The sequence below is a fragment of the Lepidochelys kempii genome, chromosome 19, assembly GCF_965140265.1.
Source record: "Lepidochelys kempii isolate rLepKem1 chromosome 19, rLepKem1.hap2, whole genome shotgun sequence".
NCBI classification, from domain to species: Eukaryota; Metazoa; Chordata; order Testudines; family Cheloniidae; genus Lepidochelys; species Lepidochelys kempii.
In genome coordinates this window covers 5,029,576-5,044,802 of record NC_133274.1, presented here as the reverse complement: position 1 = coordinate 5,044,802, position 15,227 = coordinate 5,029,576, and the positions used below count along the sequence as shown (strand labels likewise).

Genomic DNA, 15,227 nt, shown 5'->3' with positions numbered 1-15,227 from the left:
AAGGCCATAGCCTCTACTGTTAACAGAACAGAACCTGTTAACAGCTCTATAACTAAAGCCACAGGGCTGACTACAGACTCATTCAACAGAATTTGCAATTCTGACCACACCTTTGCTCTGGTCTGAAATTTACTGCAGCACAAAATGTGTCAGCCTGAAAGCCAATTTCTTTTTACCAAATGAGGGGGAAAAGAAATCATTTTGGTCACTCAGAAGTTATGAGATTAAAAACAAAAAAATCCTTTTTTCAGACTTAAGTATCTTAAAAATTAAACTCTTTTTAAACTAAAATTTTACAGCCCATTAGTCAGTAATGTAAATTAGTGCCTTTGGGCACCTAAAAAAAGCCATTACAACAACCCATCTGTTTCCTTTAGAAAACAAGTGTATTGCTCACATGCAGTAAGCAGAGCAAAAATTCAGAAATATCTGGGAGCAGATGACTCATGAAATTGGTATTTGTGCTGCAGAGTATGTCACTGCTAGTTCAGTGGTCTAGCTGACTGAGAGTCAGAACATTTCAGTTCCCTTTCTAGCTCTGCCACTGAGTTGCAATACCCTTCACTGCTCTAAGACTCGGTTTTCCCTTCTGTAAAATGGGGATAATGATTCTGAGCTCCTTTGTAAAGTGCTTGGGATCCACAGATGAAAAGGCGCTTTATGAGAGCTAACTGTTATTTTCAACCCAGAACACGGCAGGAAGAAGGACTAAAAGTTACCGCATGAGAGCTGTTCTGTGGCCTATCAGAAGAATTGGTGTTCCTCAGACCAGCTCCGCCAGAAAAAATCATTAATGCAGTTGGCCTCAACTGGCATAACATTTGGCAGTCTCAACACAGCGGCTCAGAAATAATTAAATGGGCATCAGGGCCAGAGTGGGAAAGGGGAAAAAAGGGGGGCAGTAGTCTTCCAGACTCCACCCACAAAATGAGTCTTGCCCCCACATCAGAGTCACCAAATGAGACAGTACACTGTAAAGATGTTTAGAATATGATTGTGTTTGCTGCTTGGCATTGCTGAGGTCCCTGGGCTTGGCTCCCCTTCGGGGGGAAAGAATGTGCCCATAAGTTCTGCAGGACAATTTAGGCTTGGATTTTAATTGACTAGAAGGGGGAAAATTAAGTGTCGGCCTCTCCCAAATGCCATGCTTTTGTAAATTGCATCCATCTGTGACAACTCTCCCCCCGATATATATATATATATATATAAAATAATTGGGCATCTGAGTTAACCCCTCACTGAGGTGCATGGGGCAGCTCACTCTTCTCTGAGCTATTTTTCCAGTCTCTTTGAAGACTCAGTTCTGCCTCAGTCACACTCAAGCCACATTTTAAAAGTTTTGTTTGCAACCATCACAGCTAGAGGCCAACTTCTTTCTTTTTAAATTGCGAACTGAGATTCTGGAGAATGAGGCTGCATCATCAGGGAAGGGCTGTATGGCACATGGGTGCGTTCCTGATGGTTTTAAGCCCTGATGGGCTTAGGAAGTCAACCTGCCCTCGTATAGAGACTGTCCCTCCCAATCTTGGACAGCCTTGGCTTTCAGGAATCATGGCAGCATGCTGAATGTCCTTGGAGAAGCAAGGGCGAGCCTTTTAGAAGGACCAACAACAATGAAGACAATGGGAATTGTGCCGGTTTGACACCAAGACTCTGTTACTTTTCACTGATGCTCACATGTATGGCTGGTGAAACGGAGCAAAAAAGACACTCCACGTGGCCCAGGCTATAGTTTAAATTAATGAAAGGGGAGGGTGAGGGACCAATCGGCTCGCTTCCTCCCCCAGCTGACCAATGAGTGGCTAGAGCTTCTGGAGGGGGAGGCGCCAGGCCTGCATGCATGCAAGTGCTCCCCTCCCCAATTCACCTGGGGCCACCGCCAATCTCCGCTGGCCCCACCAAGTTCCGCCCCCCCTTGAGGTGGGGGTGGCATTAGCACCAATGTAAAATAACTGTAGAACCTGGATTATGAAAGAGGCTCAGATAGGGCAATTTGTTTGAAGATGCATTATAAAACAAGGGTTATAGAATTTCATGGCATGACAGAAGTGTTAAGTTTGGACTTAGCTTGGGGCGAGGGAGAGTTTCAAAGAGGATGTAGTGTGGGGGAAAAAGAACCAGTGATCAGAGATGGTGAGATCCTTGATGTTCAGACTAGAAAGTAACACCCCTACGAAAGATCGGAAGATCAAGGCTATTGCAGCAGATGTGAGCAGGAAGACGGAGAGTCTAGGTAAGCCCCAGGCAATGTCTGAGAGAAAGTGAGCCCGCCCCACAGGAGAGGAGGCGGGATTGATATGTCACTGAAAAATCATCCATTATAAATATTTCATTGGGGTCAGTGCAAATCAAAAACCCAATCTCAGGGAGTGCAGAGAGAGAAAGGGAAGGGTTGTGCCCTTGGGGGCACCGTGCAGAGTGGAGAACTGAGAGGGGAAGAGGAAAATGTGCTTGCAAAGCAGGAGGGAGGCCAGAGCCACTATTCTGGCAATGAAATTAAGAGTTTATTGCTGGTGAGAGAGGCCAGACTGATGGCTCCTGAAGAGGACATTTGTGGGAGTTTGGCACAAACCGGGGCAAGGCTAACTGCCTTGGTGCTGTGCCATGGCCCTGAGCTAGGAGTGGCAGCTTAGAGGGAGCAGATGGCAGTTCTGTCTCTCTGGACCGTGAAATCCTTTTCTCTCCACTGAGACAGCCAACACGGGCGCTCAGCTGACCTGTTGCAATAAGAGTTGGGGAGATGCCCCACAAAAAAACATGGGACTTTTGTAACTGACTTCCACGGGAGCAGGAGCTGGCTTGAGATTTTCACAACTGATCTCAACAACCCCTTCCTCACCCCAAAACAAGGGATTTCGCCTTAAAAAGGAGGAAACAGAGGGAATGAAAAAAAAAAACCAAGGAAAGAGGAATAAAAGCAGGAGAAAACAAAAGACAAAAAGCAAGTGAGCGAAAGAGAAAAGCGAGAGTGGGCTTTGCGTGTCAGCTCTCAAGGAAGGAGACAGAAAGCAAGTTAATAACCTTGCAAGAATCTCAAGAGGAAAGTAGCTGCCACTGCAAGTGTTAAATCAGCAGCAGAGGTGTGGGAAAGAAGAGCTCATGAATGGAAGGGTGGATGGTGGTTACGGAAGCACCCCATCAACCAAACAAGGAGTCCTGAAGACAATAAAGAAAGGAGTAGTAAATGTCCAAAGCCGTGGTTTTCAACCTGTGCTCTGCAGACCCCTGGCGGGCCGCAGACTACATCTAAGATTTCCAAAGGAGGCCCCCACCTCTGTTTGACATTTTTTAGAGGTCCGCAAATAAAAAAAGGTTGAACACCAGTGATCTAAAGGATGGGGCTTAGCAGGGAGCGTGCATTTAGGAACATTCAGAATAACATGCAGACTGGGACACATTTTATAATCTGGCAGTGCTGTGGGAATGGCGGGACAATGTCCTCTCACACTGTTAGAAATGGCAAGCTGTTCTAGACTGTATGTCACTGGAAAGGTAACTTTCCACGGATTTGCTATGTGGTCTCGGTTTTGACTTGTGACCTGTGGGTATCAGGCTGATCTCATGTATAAGACCTGGCCACTCTGTAGCTATCAGTGCACACAGCCTTAAACTCCTCCTAACCTACATCAGAAAACTTCTCTCCCACTCACAGACACAAGCTGCTTTGTGAAAGACAACATGGAAATAACAACAAAGTGTCAGTCACGCATTAGGAAGCCCAATTGCAAAGAGATGGCAAACACGCTATGGAACACAGGAAAAGATCCCTCACTTCAGCATCTTATCAGAAGTTGGTCCACCCCCCGAAAGACTCAGTAAATATCCAAGCAGAACCACTGCAAAGCTCCAGCAAGTACAGTTTATTGTGTCTCCAATGTGAGCAATCCCCATGCAAGATGGCACAACAATCTCGAACAGATTCAGAACCCGGCAGCTGGAAACTCAATCAGTTCCCAGCCACGAGTGCTGCCAGTCCAACAACGGGACAATGAAAGCTGTGTCAGCTCCCCAATATTGGTACCGAAGAAGATGCTGGACTGAAATGCACTGGCAGAGCTGTGTATGAGGGGGGTCAAAGCCTGGAACAGCAAGACGATGCTGCAGGTCTGGGCTGGGGTGCATTGGCAGAGCTGTGAGGAAGCTCAGTTCTGGAGTGAGGTATGGACTGAGGTATGCTTTAAAAGCTGTGTTGTGAGCCCAGGACTAGAACAGTAAGGCGCGGTGCGATTCTGAATGGAGATGCTTCAGTAGAGCTCTGAGCAGCCCGAAACTGGAATAGCATGGGGTGCTGCAAGTCCAAATTAAGCTGGCATTGGTCAATAAGTGAGTGTTGCAAAGGGGAACTCATCGCATGCCTGTTGGCAATGCTGGTCACACCAGAGCGGTTAGCATTCTGCCTTTAATGAGCACCAAATTCAACTGCAATGTTAGAGAACAGATGTTCAGAGATGAGGATGTAACAACAGACAACATTCTGCAATAAGGGGGTGGTGGTACTGAAGTCAGTGAGGCTACATTGGAATAACTAGGAGCAGAATTTGCCCCAATTTCTGCAAGCCTCTTCACTTCCCACCAACCCAAATTCATCCCATCTCAATCTCTGTTACTTTCACCTGGGATCAATCAGCTCCATTGCTTCTTACTGTAGGTAAGAGAGAGGTTGCTGAACAGGGCTGGGAGATCTCCGTGTAATGCCTTATTCTGCAATTTAATGCAGTAAAGCCTAGCAAAAACAGATCATTACGAAATTGTGCACGGCTTCAATAAAAACAGAATGTATATACAGCACATCACAGTCCGGCCTCTGGCTACATTTTGTTGCCATTCACAAAATCATTAGATAAAAGGAAAACTTCAGGCACGCTCCCCTTTCCTTGTGTCGGTAAATAAATGCGGCTTGTCTGAACTCCAGGAACAATGAGGGAGTGGACTGGCTGACATAAAAGGCGGCTTGGTGCCAACTTCTTATAATTGGGTTATGTCCTCTGTTGTATCTTCTCCTTTCCCACTCAACTCTAATTTGGTTTCATGTTCTCCGGATTTCCCCCACTAACACAGCAGCATGGCCCCTGCATGCCTAATCCAGGGTGCTGCAGAAATACAGGAAGGGTGACTCAGCGAGGTACAGGGGCAGAGTCCCAAACTGCTGAGTCAAACCCTGACAAGCAAAGTGCCTTTGAATGCAGACAGCCTGCTGGGGCAAGGAAAGAGATTCCACTGCTCGCTGGTACTTATTTCCAGCAGGTTGCTGGCAATTAGCACTGGAGGAAGGATCCTAGCAAGGGAAAAAGGGGAATAAAAAGACAACCCAACACATACACAGTAACACAGTCTCTCTTCCCTCTGGCTCATAGGCTGTTTTTACACTTTATATTTTCCCATCTGTGGTCAGATACTATTGTGGACACAGCGCTGGGGGGGGGGGTACGCGAATTTTAACCGTGAGCCAGATTTTCCAAAGAGCTCAGGCTGCTGCGTGCATTGCTGAACCGGCTGTAGCAATGGCAGGACACTTTCGGAGAATTTACAAAAAGAAAGATTAGTATAGACACAGCCCCACAGTTTGAAAATGCAGCTTGTCTTGGGCAAGAGATATTCTTTTCTTTGGGGGTCGGGAGCACATCCACCGTCTGCATTACCTCTTACGAGAGGGTGTCAGGTCTCTGTATTGTGCAGTAGCTTAGCAACAGGATAATGCAACGTCTCTCATCAGAAGAGCTGAATCCAGGGCAGAGTGGATTAATGAAGAGTGGATTGGCATTGCTCAACGGGAGACTTTTCACGCCACATGAAGGCTCCCGAAATGCCCTGTGCTTTTCACTGACACGTTTATATGCTTTAATAAAAATGGGTCTTGCAAAATTGGCTAATGCTAGCTCTCACGGGCTGCTACCTGGTATGAACAGAGGGACATGGTTATATAAGGGATATAAACCTTCCTCCCCAACCCTTAATCCAGGTTGGTTTAGGAAGAAACTTCCCAGTGAGCCAGAGCAGCCTGGGTATCAAATCTAATCTGATTTCCAGTAAGACGCTGTCACAAAGTAAACCTAGGCTTGGAAGTAGCTCCTTGCACGCTGAAGCCAGGCATCTGGGGGGCCTGACTCCTGGCCTCCAGCTCAATGAGAGGCAGAAGAGTGAACCTACATGATGGAATGACCGAGTATTAAGCAGTCGGACCACGATAATACTTTGTATGCATGCAGTGGTTTTCATGCGAGGATCCTGACATGCTTTCAAAAGGTGGCTTTGGTTTTTTGCTCTAGACTGACAGGTTGGGAAGCAGAAGCACAGAGAATCGGACTAATTTGCCCAAGGTCATGCAATGATTCAGTGGCAGACCTAGCAGTGGAACCCAGGAGTCCTGACTACCAGTCCTTTCTTTGACCACCAGACATCATTGCTGTCTCTTGTGGAACGGCGATATCACTTCTGAGTAGACATGGGTCTGCTAGGATGCGCCGCAAGGCCACTGAGAATGATTTCACTTCCTTACACAGATGGACCTGAGCAGTTCAGTTCAGCAAAAAGGAGCTGGACCCAGGGCCCTCTATAATGAGGATCTGTTCAGATATGGCATTCTGCTTCAGGCCATATGGAAGACCAGTACCAGAGGTAAGATTTACTTATGGATTGGGACTTCACCAAAGCTTGCAGAGCTTGAATGTGAGGGTTTAGGTCCACCTACCTATGTTATTATGCCACCTCTCCCCATTCCAGAGGAAAGACAAGGTGCTTCTGAGAAAGCCTTGGTTTTATTACCCAACCCTCGGGGTCATTCCCATATCACTTTTGCGAGGACTGACGGGAAACAAAAGAGAGAGATACCAACACACACTGGCTATTTATGGGTTGCCCTTGTCTTTTCTGCAAGCCAACCATCATCTTTTCATGGGATGCTGTCCCCTCACTATCCCGCAGCATTGCCTCTTTTCCAAACCACCCTAATCTAAAGGTTTCTCACCTTTGCCGTGAGAAGTTTCTATCACCCAGGTGCAGTTCAAGTTATTGGGGTAGAAATCAGGAAAGCCTGGGGATAAGATGGTGCTGCTGGAGCCGCGGATGTAACCTCCACAAAGAGCTGCAAAAATCAAACATGCTAAAATCAGACAAGCCAATGGAGTGACTGTGAAAAAGGAGACGAGCTAGAGAGAACTAGGCAGGGGTATTTAGGACAGAAAAGGCTCTTCTTCCCTTCCCCTTGGGGAAAATGTGATGAAATCCTCACTAAGTACATTTAGAACGTACAAAGGAAATACTTCTCTATGTGGCATGTAGCAGTCAGCCTATGGCACCCACTGAAGGAGGGGACCCATGCTAGCTACAATGGATGACTAATTTTATGACCAGTGATAATACCCATAGTTACGGCTAATTTAAACTCCTGCATCAGGGCATACACTTGATTATTGCACAGGTCAGGGAAAATAACCCTCCCCATTCCCTATGCATAGCTTTGCACTGTGGCCAATTGCATTATACGTGCCTTCATTTTCTTGCATCACCTGCACTCTGGGCATTGCCAGAGACCGAATGCCAGAGCCAATGGCCCAATGGCCAAGGATTGAATGGGCCATGGGGATTCAACTACCTGTTTGCCCGCCAAGAAACTGTCCCAGATCAGACCGGGTGCACACTCAGGGGGCAGTATGGGGGAAAGCGTTCTGCTGCTGCTACACAGAAAAGTTACAACAGAGACCTTTGTTGTCCAGATCTGTAAATTGGACACCTCTGATGCAAACTAAATTCACCCTAAAACCCATCCCCACCAGCCCCTCCAACAAACCACAGACATTCAGAAGGATATTTATTCTTGGGGAACACCAACATGCCTCCCCCCCAGGGGAAACTCTGCTTGTGAAATCACAAATCAGAGTCACAGAGCAGGTGCTGTTAAAACTCAGCAATCCCTGCTCCGGGCCCCTCTGGTACTGTGGTAGCTTCAGTGGAGACACACAGCATCACGATCATTGCCCTGGACACCCGAGGTCCTGTGGCATTCCAGTCACTGCAGAGGGTTAATCGTATTGACTGGACATAAAGACCAGGTTGTAGTGCCGTGTGCTTCAGCCATGTGGTTCACATCAGCCCGACACAGGACTCTGAGAATTCACCACTCTTGGGTTCCCCTCCTCCAGATGTTCTTTTCCAAAACCCTTACCCTCACAGCTGGGCAGAGGCCTGCTCCACTGGAAGTTGGGCTCACACTCCAGGGCCTCTCCGTCGCTCAGGGTGTAGCCTGAATCACAGCTGAATGTCACCAGAGCTCCCACATAGAAATCGTTCCCATGTCGCTGTCCATTTACGGGGATCCCAGGGTCCAAACAATGGTCTGACTGGAGCTTCACAGCTGCAGCAAAGAAACCATCAGAGATTTAACGGGAGCAACCAGAAGGCGGCTGCATGAGGAGGAGGAATTTTATCATGAACTTTTAAATCACTCCTATGTTATCTGAGAAATGTGCACAAGACCTGGGCTGGCCCCAATTCTGCTCCCCAGACCTGCATCATCCCTGGGCTGGGAAGCACTCAGACAACATGGTGTTCACTGCCTGGAATGGGAAAGTTTGGTGTCACTCAGCTGTTCAGGAGTGCCAGCGAAAGGGTGGGGCGGGATACCAAGGATTGGTGGGGGTCGGGGCTATCTCCACCAAAAAGTTCTGACAGCAGCTGCAGCAGGGCTGAAGATTGCCCTTGAACTTCCCAGGACAATGACTGGTGCTGCACCTAGTGGAAGGGCTCCAGCTGGATCCCTCTCAATTTAAACAGGGAGCAGCAGGCGATTGGGTTTCTCTCTTCAGGTCCTTGGACGATGGAATTTGCTTCCACTTTGGAATGCCAGAGCCTAGAGCCCATACCCTTCCAGGCATGCAGCAAAGCTCCTCAACTGAGCAAAGGGGGTGTGTGTGTGTGAAGGTTTTGTTGAAGGAGATGATGATTGACAAGTGTTGTCATTATCAACATCATTGTGGGGTGATTATTCTGGACCGTACAGTCCCAGATAGCAAATATATTCCTTGCTTTTGTTGAGTTTGTTTGTAGTTTGTTGCTGGATATAATTTACCTCTGTGTGAGACATATTTATTTATATATGCAAACACCCACATATTTTATATCTATGTGTATAGATAGATAGACAGACTGATAGAGAGACACACCAACACCTTAGAGCAACTGACAGGTGATGTTTGAAGAGAGAAAACAAGAAAAAAAGACTGCCGCTGAAGTCAACAGAAGATGCATGAGTTGCACAGACAGTATCTGAGAACGCAGCTTGCCCATAAACATGTGTTTCACTCAGTCAATGCATATCCAGATGCCACTGCAATGGGCATGTTAATCAATGCAGGTAACGACAGCCACCGAATAATAATCACAATGCTTAACAAACCCAAGTTCCTCTCTCTAGCCAAGCACCCTCCTCTGACTCCCATACAATAACTTGAACGTCTGCAAGGATTGCACTGTCATGGGTAGTTGACAAGCTGGGATTCTCACAGGCTGTTCTTCTGAGGTGTCACTGATTAGTCTCAAGGTGAGGGGATAACACAGAAAGAGGGAGTCGAATCGGCTTCCTTACAAAATAATTCTATTCTGAAGATGTTGTTTCACGTTGTTGCAAATGACATAAAATAAATACCAATAAAGATGATCCTAATGAAGAGGCCGTTATCAGATAGCAATAGCTTGAGGTCCTCAAAACACTTAGGAGTAACAGCGCTAACTGCATGTCAGAATGGAGAAGTAGCTCCAATGGGCCTTTGATTGAGTCCCTTGTGCTGCTAGATAGTACACTTACTTTCATATCGGATCTGAAACCCGATGTCGGAGTGGCTTTTGTCAGTAGAGAAGAGGAGGTAGAGGTAGTTGCTGGTGCTAATGAGGAACTGGGGCACTTGAGTCCCATCATAGACCCCTATCAGCGGGGAGGAATAGGACCTGCCGTCTCGCACTTCCAGGGTGTCGTAATTCACCTCAGTCTTAAACCTGCCAGGGACACAAAGAAATTGGCATTTTCCATGTTATAATTCTGAAAAGACTAATAACAGAGAGGCAACGCGGTCCAGTGCACAGGAGACTGGACTAGGAGTCCTGGGCAAAATTCATGGTTCTACCACTGGCCAGCTGTGTGACCTAGAGCAAGTCATTTCCTTGCTCACCTTTTGTCTGTCTGGTCTATCTAGAAGCTAAGGGCCCGATTTTTAAAGGTATTTAAGCAATTAGGCACTTAACATCCATGGAAGTCAGTGAGTTTTAGGCCCCAAGATACTTTTGAAAATTTCATTAGGCCTTTAAAAATCTGGCCCTACACTTGTTGTGGCAGGAACTGTCTCTCCCTATGCGTACATGCACTTTGTTGTGTTGATTTAAAAAGATGGTGTGGCTCAGCGGACTGAGCACTGTGCTGGAATTCAAGAGAAATGGCTCAATTCCTGAGTCTACCACAGAGCCATTCTGTCATCTGGAATGAATCAGTTCTTTCTTGTCTTTCTCTGCACCTTTCTTTCCTCTCCCATCTTTTCTCTGTCCTGTGTAAGCTCTTTGGGCCAAGGAGTGACTCCTGCTAGGTGTACGTGCGGTGCACAGCCCAATAGGGCTTCCAAGTGCTATTGTAATAGAAATAATAATCGTAATATACAGAAGCATGGTTATCAGAATGACTGTGAGAAGCAGCAGCCACTATAAGTATCAATTCTATAATCCCAGACATATATGCGCTCAGTGGGCCAAACCCCAGTCAATTCCCCCACTGAGCAACATTCCTGTTTGGGGTCAACTGGAATTGCGGCTAGTCAGCCTCTCTGAAATTAGCGACCACTTTGGAAGATTTAGCCCTAAAATAAGGGCTTTGATTTAAATCCATCATGTGTGAATTTCTCCATGCAGTCCTATCTCAGGAGAGAGACATGTAATGAATGTGCTAAATTCATCCGTGATGTACAAGGAGTTAAACCAAACATCTCATTTTTGGAATATGGAAAAAAAACATTATGAAAATGTTTCCACAGTTCTTCAGACAGTTCTCTGTAATACGTAAGGGAAAAGAAATTTGTTGCAGCCTTTCTGAAGCAAAGTCACGTCCAGAATGTAATGTTTTTTAAAAAATTGTATCCCAGTTATTTCTCTGGCCCTCATTAACATAATGCGCGAGTACCTCACAGAATGTACTTATCCCCGCAACACCCCTGGAGGTTTTACAGAGAGGAAACTGAGATACAAAGTGACTCGTCTTAAGTCATTGTGCTGGAGCACAGAATTGATTCCGGAGTCTCCCAAGTCTCAAGCAACTGTCCTACCCACTGCACCATGCTTCCTCTCGTAAGTTTGAAAATCAGAAACAGCTCAACTTGTTCTTAGCTCTGGCTAAAAATGTAGGTTAGCTCTTATTTTAACCCTCCGAACCTGTTGGCTTACTCATCCTCAATGCTGTCTAGATTTTAGCAAACGGTAGTCAGAGTGCAGAACTGGGAAACAGGAGCCTGATGGCTCATATATGACTGTGACACTGAATCCATTTGCAGCTCTATGACCTCTCGGCCTCAGTTCTCCTATTTGCAAAATGGAGGTAAGAATACTTATTTACCCAGCTGGTAGGGCTGTGGTGAGGATTAGTTCGTAGACAGAAAGGAGAGCTGATTGAAAAAAGGGAAAATATTTCCTTTAAAAAAAAAAACCAAAAAAAAAAAACCTTTCCTGATTTATTCATTTATTTCAATTTCAAAATTTCACATTTTCAGAGGAAGATGGGGTGGAGGAAGAGATTACCAGCTGTAGAGTTGGTTGAATGACGGGAAAAATATCACAAAAAAAAAAAAGTCCACTGAATGCATCCGATGAAGTGAGCTGTAGCTCACGAAAGCTTATGCTCAAATAAATTGGTTAGTCTCTAAGGTGCCACAAGTCCTCCTTTTCTTTTTGCGAATACAGACTAACACGGCTGCTACTCTGAAACCTGACAAAAATACCTGATCGTTATGCAAATTTTTGAAAAAATGTGCAAAATACATCACCTGACTATAACAGAAAGCTCATAAGTGCTACTTTGTAGTGCTGGATATAAAGCCTGACGAAGGATCTGTCTGAAGTCAGTGGGAATCTTTCCATTGACTTCAGTGAGCACAGGATTAGACACACAGGCAGTACTAGTTAATAGAAGCCACGCTATTTTTTATCCTTAATGACCACCTGTCAAATGTAATTTTGATGGGATATCCCGGCTGCGCCTCTATCACCCACACACAGTTCAGAGAGTCCTTGTAGAAGCCAGGCCAGCCCGGGGACAGGATCATTCCACTCGGAGAAGTCAGATGGCCACCACATGGAGCTGGGGAAAGAGGACACAGGAATCAGGCGAAAGGTTTAATTAGCGGAGTTTACTCCCTCGAGTCCCCTTCAGACAGTAAGGATGCTGATGTAAGACATGCCAGTTCCTAGACTGGCAGGGTCAGTAATTTATGTTCACAGTGAAGTTAGGGCTCATGAAAGTGGACAGTCTGGGAGGCTGAAATCTACGAATGCAACATTCCCCATGATACTCCCCAACTTACAGGCCTCAAACCTGCCCTGTAGGCATGAGGACAGCTTGGTCTTCACGGCCCAGTTGGGACTTAATATCTCTCTGTTGTGACAGCCATCAAAGCCTTCAGTCAGTTCCAGGTCTGGCAGCGGGTTTACGAAATGGGCACTAGGGCTGAGACCCAACAAACTCACTTCCCACAGGCCAACAAACAGCTACCAGGCGTTAATGACTCTCAGTCACTAAGGACCAGAGTTACAAAGGTGTTTAGGTACCTACAGATGCAGATTGGGGCCCAGTGGGAATTTAAGAAGTGACTATTGTGTTAGGTGCTTAATTCCCATTGGCTTTCAATGGGTGTTAGCTGCCTAATTTGCTCAGAGGCTTTAGTAAAGCCCACTAGGTGCCTACATGCCTTTGCAAGTCTAACCCCAAGGGCCTGATCCATTGATTTGACAGGGCATTGGACCAGCCCTTCCCACGCTGTGTCCTAATCAGTGATTCAAAAGCAGAAAATCAGTTTCTCAAAAACATGAGCCATCCAGTGACTCCCAAACCTCCCACCTGCTGTCCACCTTGTTGGTTTTGTGGGAGAAGATGCTCTTTTTCCAGATATGGACTTCTTGTCTAGTAATTTTCCAGACACCAACCAGTATTTCATGGAGAAAAAGTGGGTGAGGTGACGTCTTTTATGGGACTAACTTCCGTTGGTGAGAGAGACAAGCTGTTATTCACTTTTACACACATACTTTTTCCTTTTTAAGAACTAATTAGAAAATTTGCATTTAATTGAGAACATACTGGAGGGCAAGTCAAAGGCAAGCCAAGAGATCACGCAGAGAGAAGTACAAGTTAATAGAGCTGGGTTATCAAAGCTTACACAGATAAAAGTCGATAAAAATATAATTTTATTTATATATTTCCCCTCCCCTGACCAGCTAGAGACATGTGCAAAGTTAAACACTCAGGCTCACAAAGGGAATGGAAATACTGAGCCAGCCCCACAAATATTTCATTTGCCAACTCCCTGCAAAAATCAAATAAAAACAAAACAAAAAAAGCATTCTCCTACTGAATTACAATCATTCTGGACAGCAAGTACCCTCTTCTCCCTTTAATGGAAAAGACAATAAAGTATCCTCCATGCTATTTGCAGACTGGCATTAAAGCATGGATGGCCAATTGCTGAAATTATTTCTCAATACTTCAGCACATCTGTAATTCAAACACTTGCAAATATCACTTCCTGGCATCTCTTCTCTGAGAACAGAGAGGGAAAGAGGCCTTTTAATTTCTAACAAGCTCTTTTCATTTCATTTCTGTTTTCCACACTGGAAACTTTAAAGCACCAGAAGCTGCTTTGAAATCCATATCAGAACCTTTAATTTTATCCCCACTCCCTTTTGTGTGTGTGTGTAGTCACAGACATATTGGCATGGAGCTGTAACTGCAAAACATCCAATTCCAGAGTTCATTATAGGGGTCTGATGTACTACACAGTCATTGATAGACTGAAGATTCATAGACAGGCCTGAATTTCTATAGCAAGAAATTCATTGTTCATTTCACTGCAAAGGCCTTTTGCTTTTTCTATTATTCAAAGAATATATAAGATTTTTGGTCTCAACATTTTCCTTTTTCTTTTCTTTACATCTCACCATGAGACTTGTGGTAAAGAATTTTATTTTTGTTATTAGCAAATGAAAGCTTTTTGTGTTTGTCTGTGTGTGTGAAGAAAAACACCTGTTGTAGACAGATCTGAACTAATAAAAAAATCCCATAATTTATCTGAAAAAAAAAAAGAGTCACAGAATTAATCACTCAGTGATTATTTGGTTTGTTTAAGTTTCTAAGGAAGCTATAGGGTGAAGACAAGAGTCCAATGGTACATAAATCACATCTGGAGCTGGGGATTAGAACCCTCCCTGGTCTTTCAGCTTGAAATAACACAAGCTTCTATGTGTGAGACAACAGAAGTCTCCTTTAGGGTCCAGTGCTGCAAAGAATGATGCATAAATTGAACTTTATCCATGGTGTGGTGCCCTTTGATGTCATTGGGGCTCTTCACAGTGTGTAAAGCACGTAAGAAAGCTTTGTGGGATTGGGGCACCAGTGGGAAGTGGTAGTAGCTTCCTTCTCTCTTGTCTGCAGCCACTAGTGGGAGATTTCTCTCTCTCTCTCTAACACTAACACACACACAGCCCATTAAATTGTGTATTTAGGGTTTGATCTTGCAACATGCTAAGCACTCAGGCCCTGATCTAGCAAAGAATTTCATCTTAAGCACATGAGCAGCCCATGTTCTTCAATGAGATTATCCATGTGCTTAAAGTTAAGCACATGCTTTGCTGGATCAGGGCCAGACTCAAGTCCTCATGTATTTAATCTCCTAACCAAAAGAGACTGTCCTGGCACTAAATCATCCCTGTGGTCGGGGAGGGGATACAGCAATTTACCTTCACATCTCAGCACCGCATTGTTCCAAACCACGTTGCCTTCCTTCAAGATGCAGGTGATGGTCTCCGACCCGTGGGTCCGTATGAAGCCCTCATCGCAGAGGAAGGATACGGAGCTGCCTAGCTGGAGGCTGTCGCCGAACCGCTTCCCATTGATGGGCACCCCAGGATCGGGGCATTCATTGTGCCTGAATGCTGCAGGGGGTGACAAGATGGTGGTGAGTCAGCAGCTTCCCCGCCCAACCTCTTGCCAA

The 15,227-nt window shown here is 45.5% G+C and overlaps 1 protein-coding gene across 11 annotated transcripts in view; it reads right to left on the bottom strand.

Annotated features, from left to right (window-relative positions):
• CSMD2 (CUB and Sushi multiple domains 2) overlaps positions 1-15,227 on the bottom strand; it is a 548,097-nt gene that overhangs the window by 180,407 nt on the left and 352,463 nt on the right. For 10 of the 11 annotated variants that reach the window (XM_073317325.1, XM_073317326.1, XM_073317333.1 and 7 more), the window contains 5 exons: positions 14,974-15,168; positions 12,187-12,325; positions 9,800-9,987; positions 8,162-8,350; positions 6,965-7,081 (listed from right to left, as the gene is read on the bottom strand). In XM_073317325.1, the coding sequence (XP_073173426.1) occupies positions 6,965-7,081; positions 8,162-8,350; positions 9,800-9,987; positions 12,187-12,325; positions 14,974-15,168 (828 nt within the window). The remainder of the gene's footprint in view (positions 1-6,964; positions 7,082-8,161; positions 8,351-9,799; positions 9,988-12,186; positions 12,326-14,973; positions 15,169-15,227) is intronic. The other variant, XM_073317327.1, reaches the window with a different exon arrangement.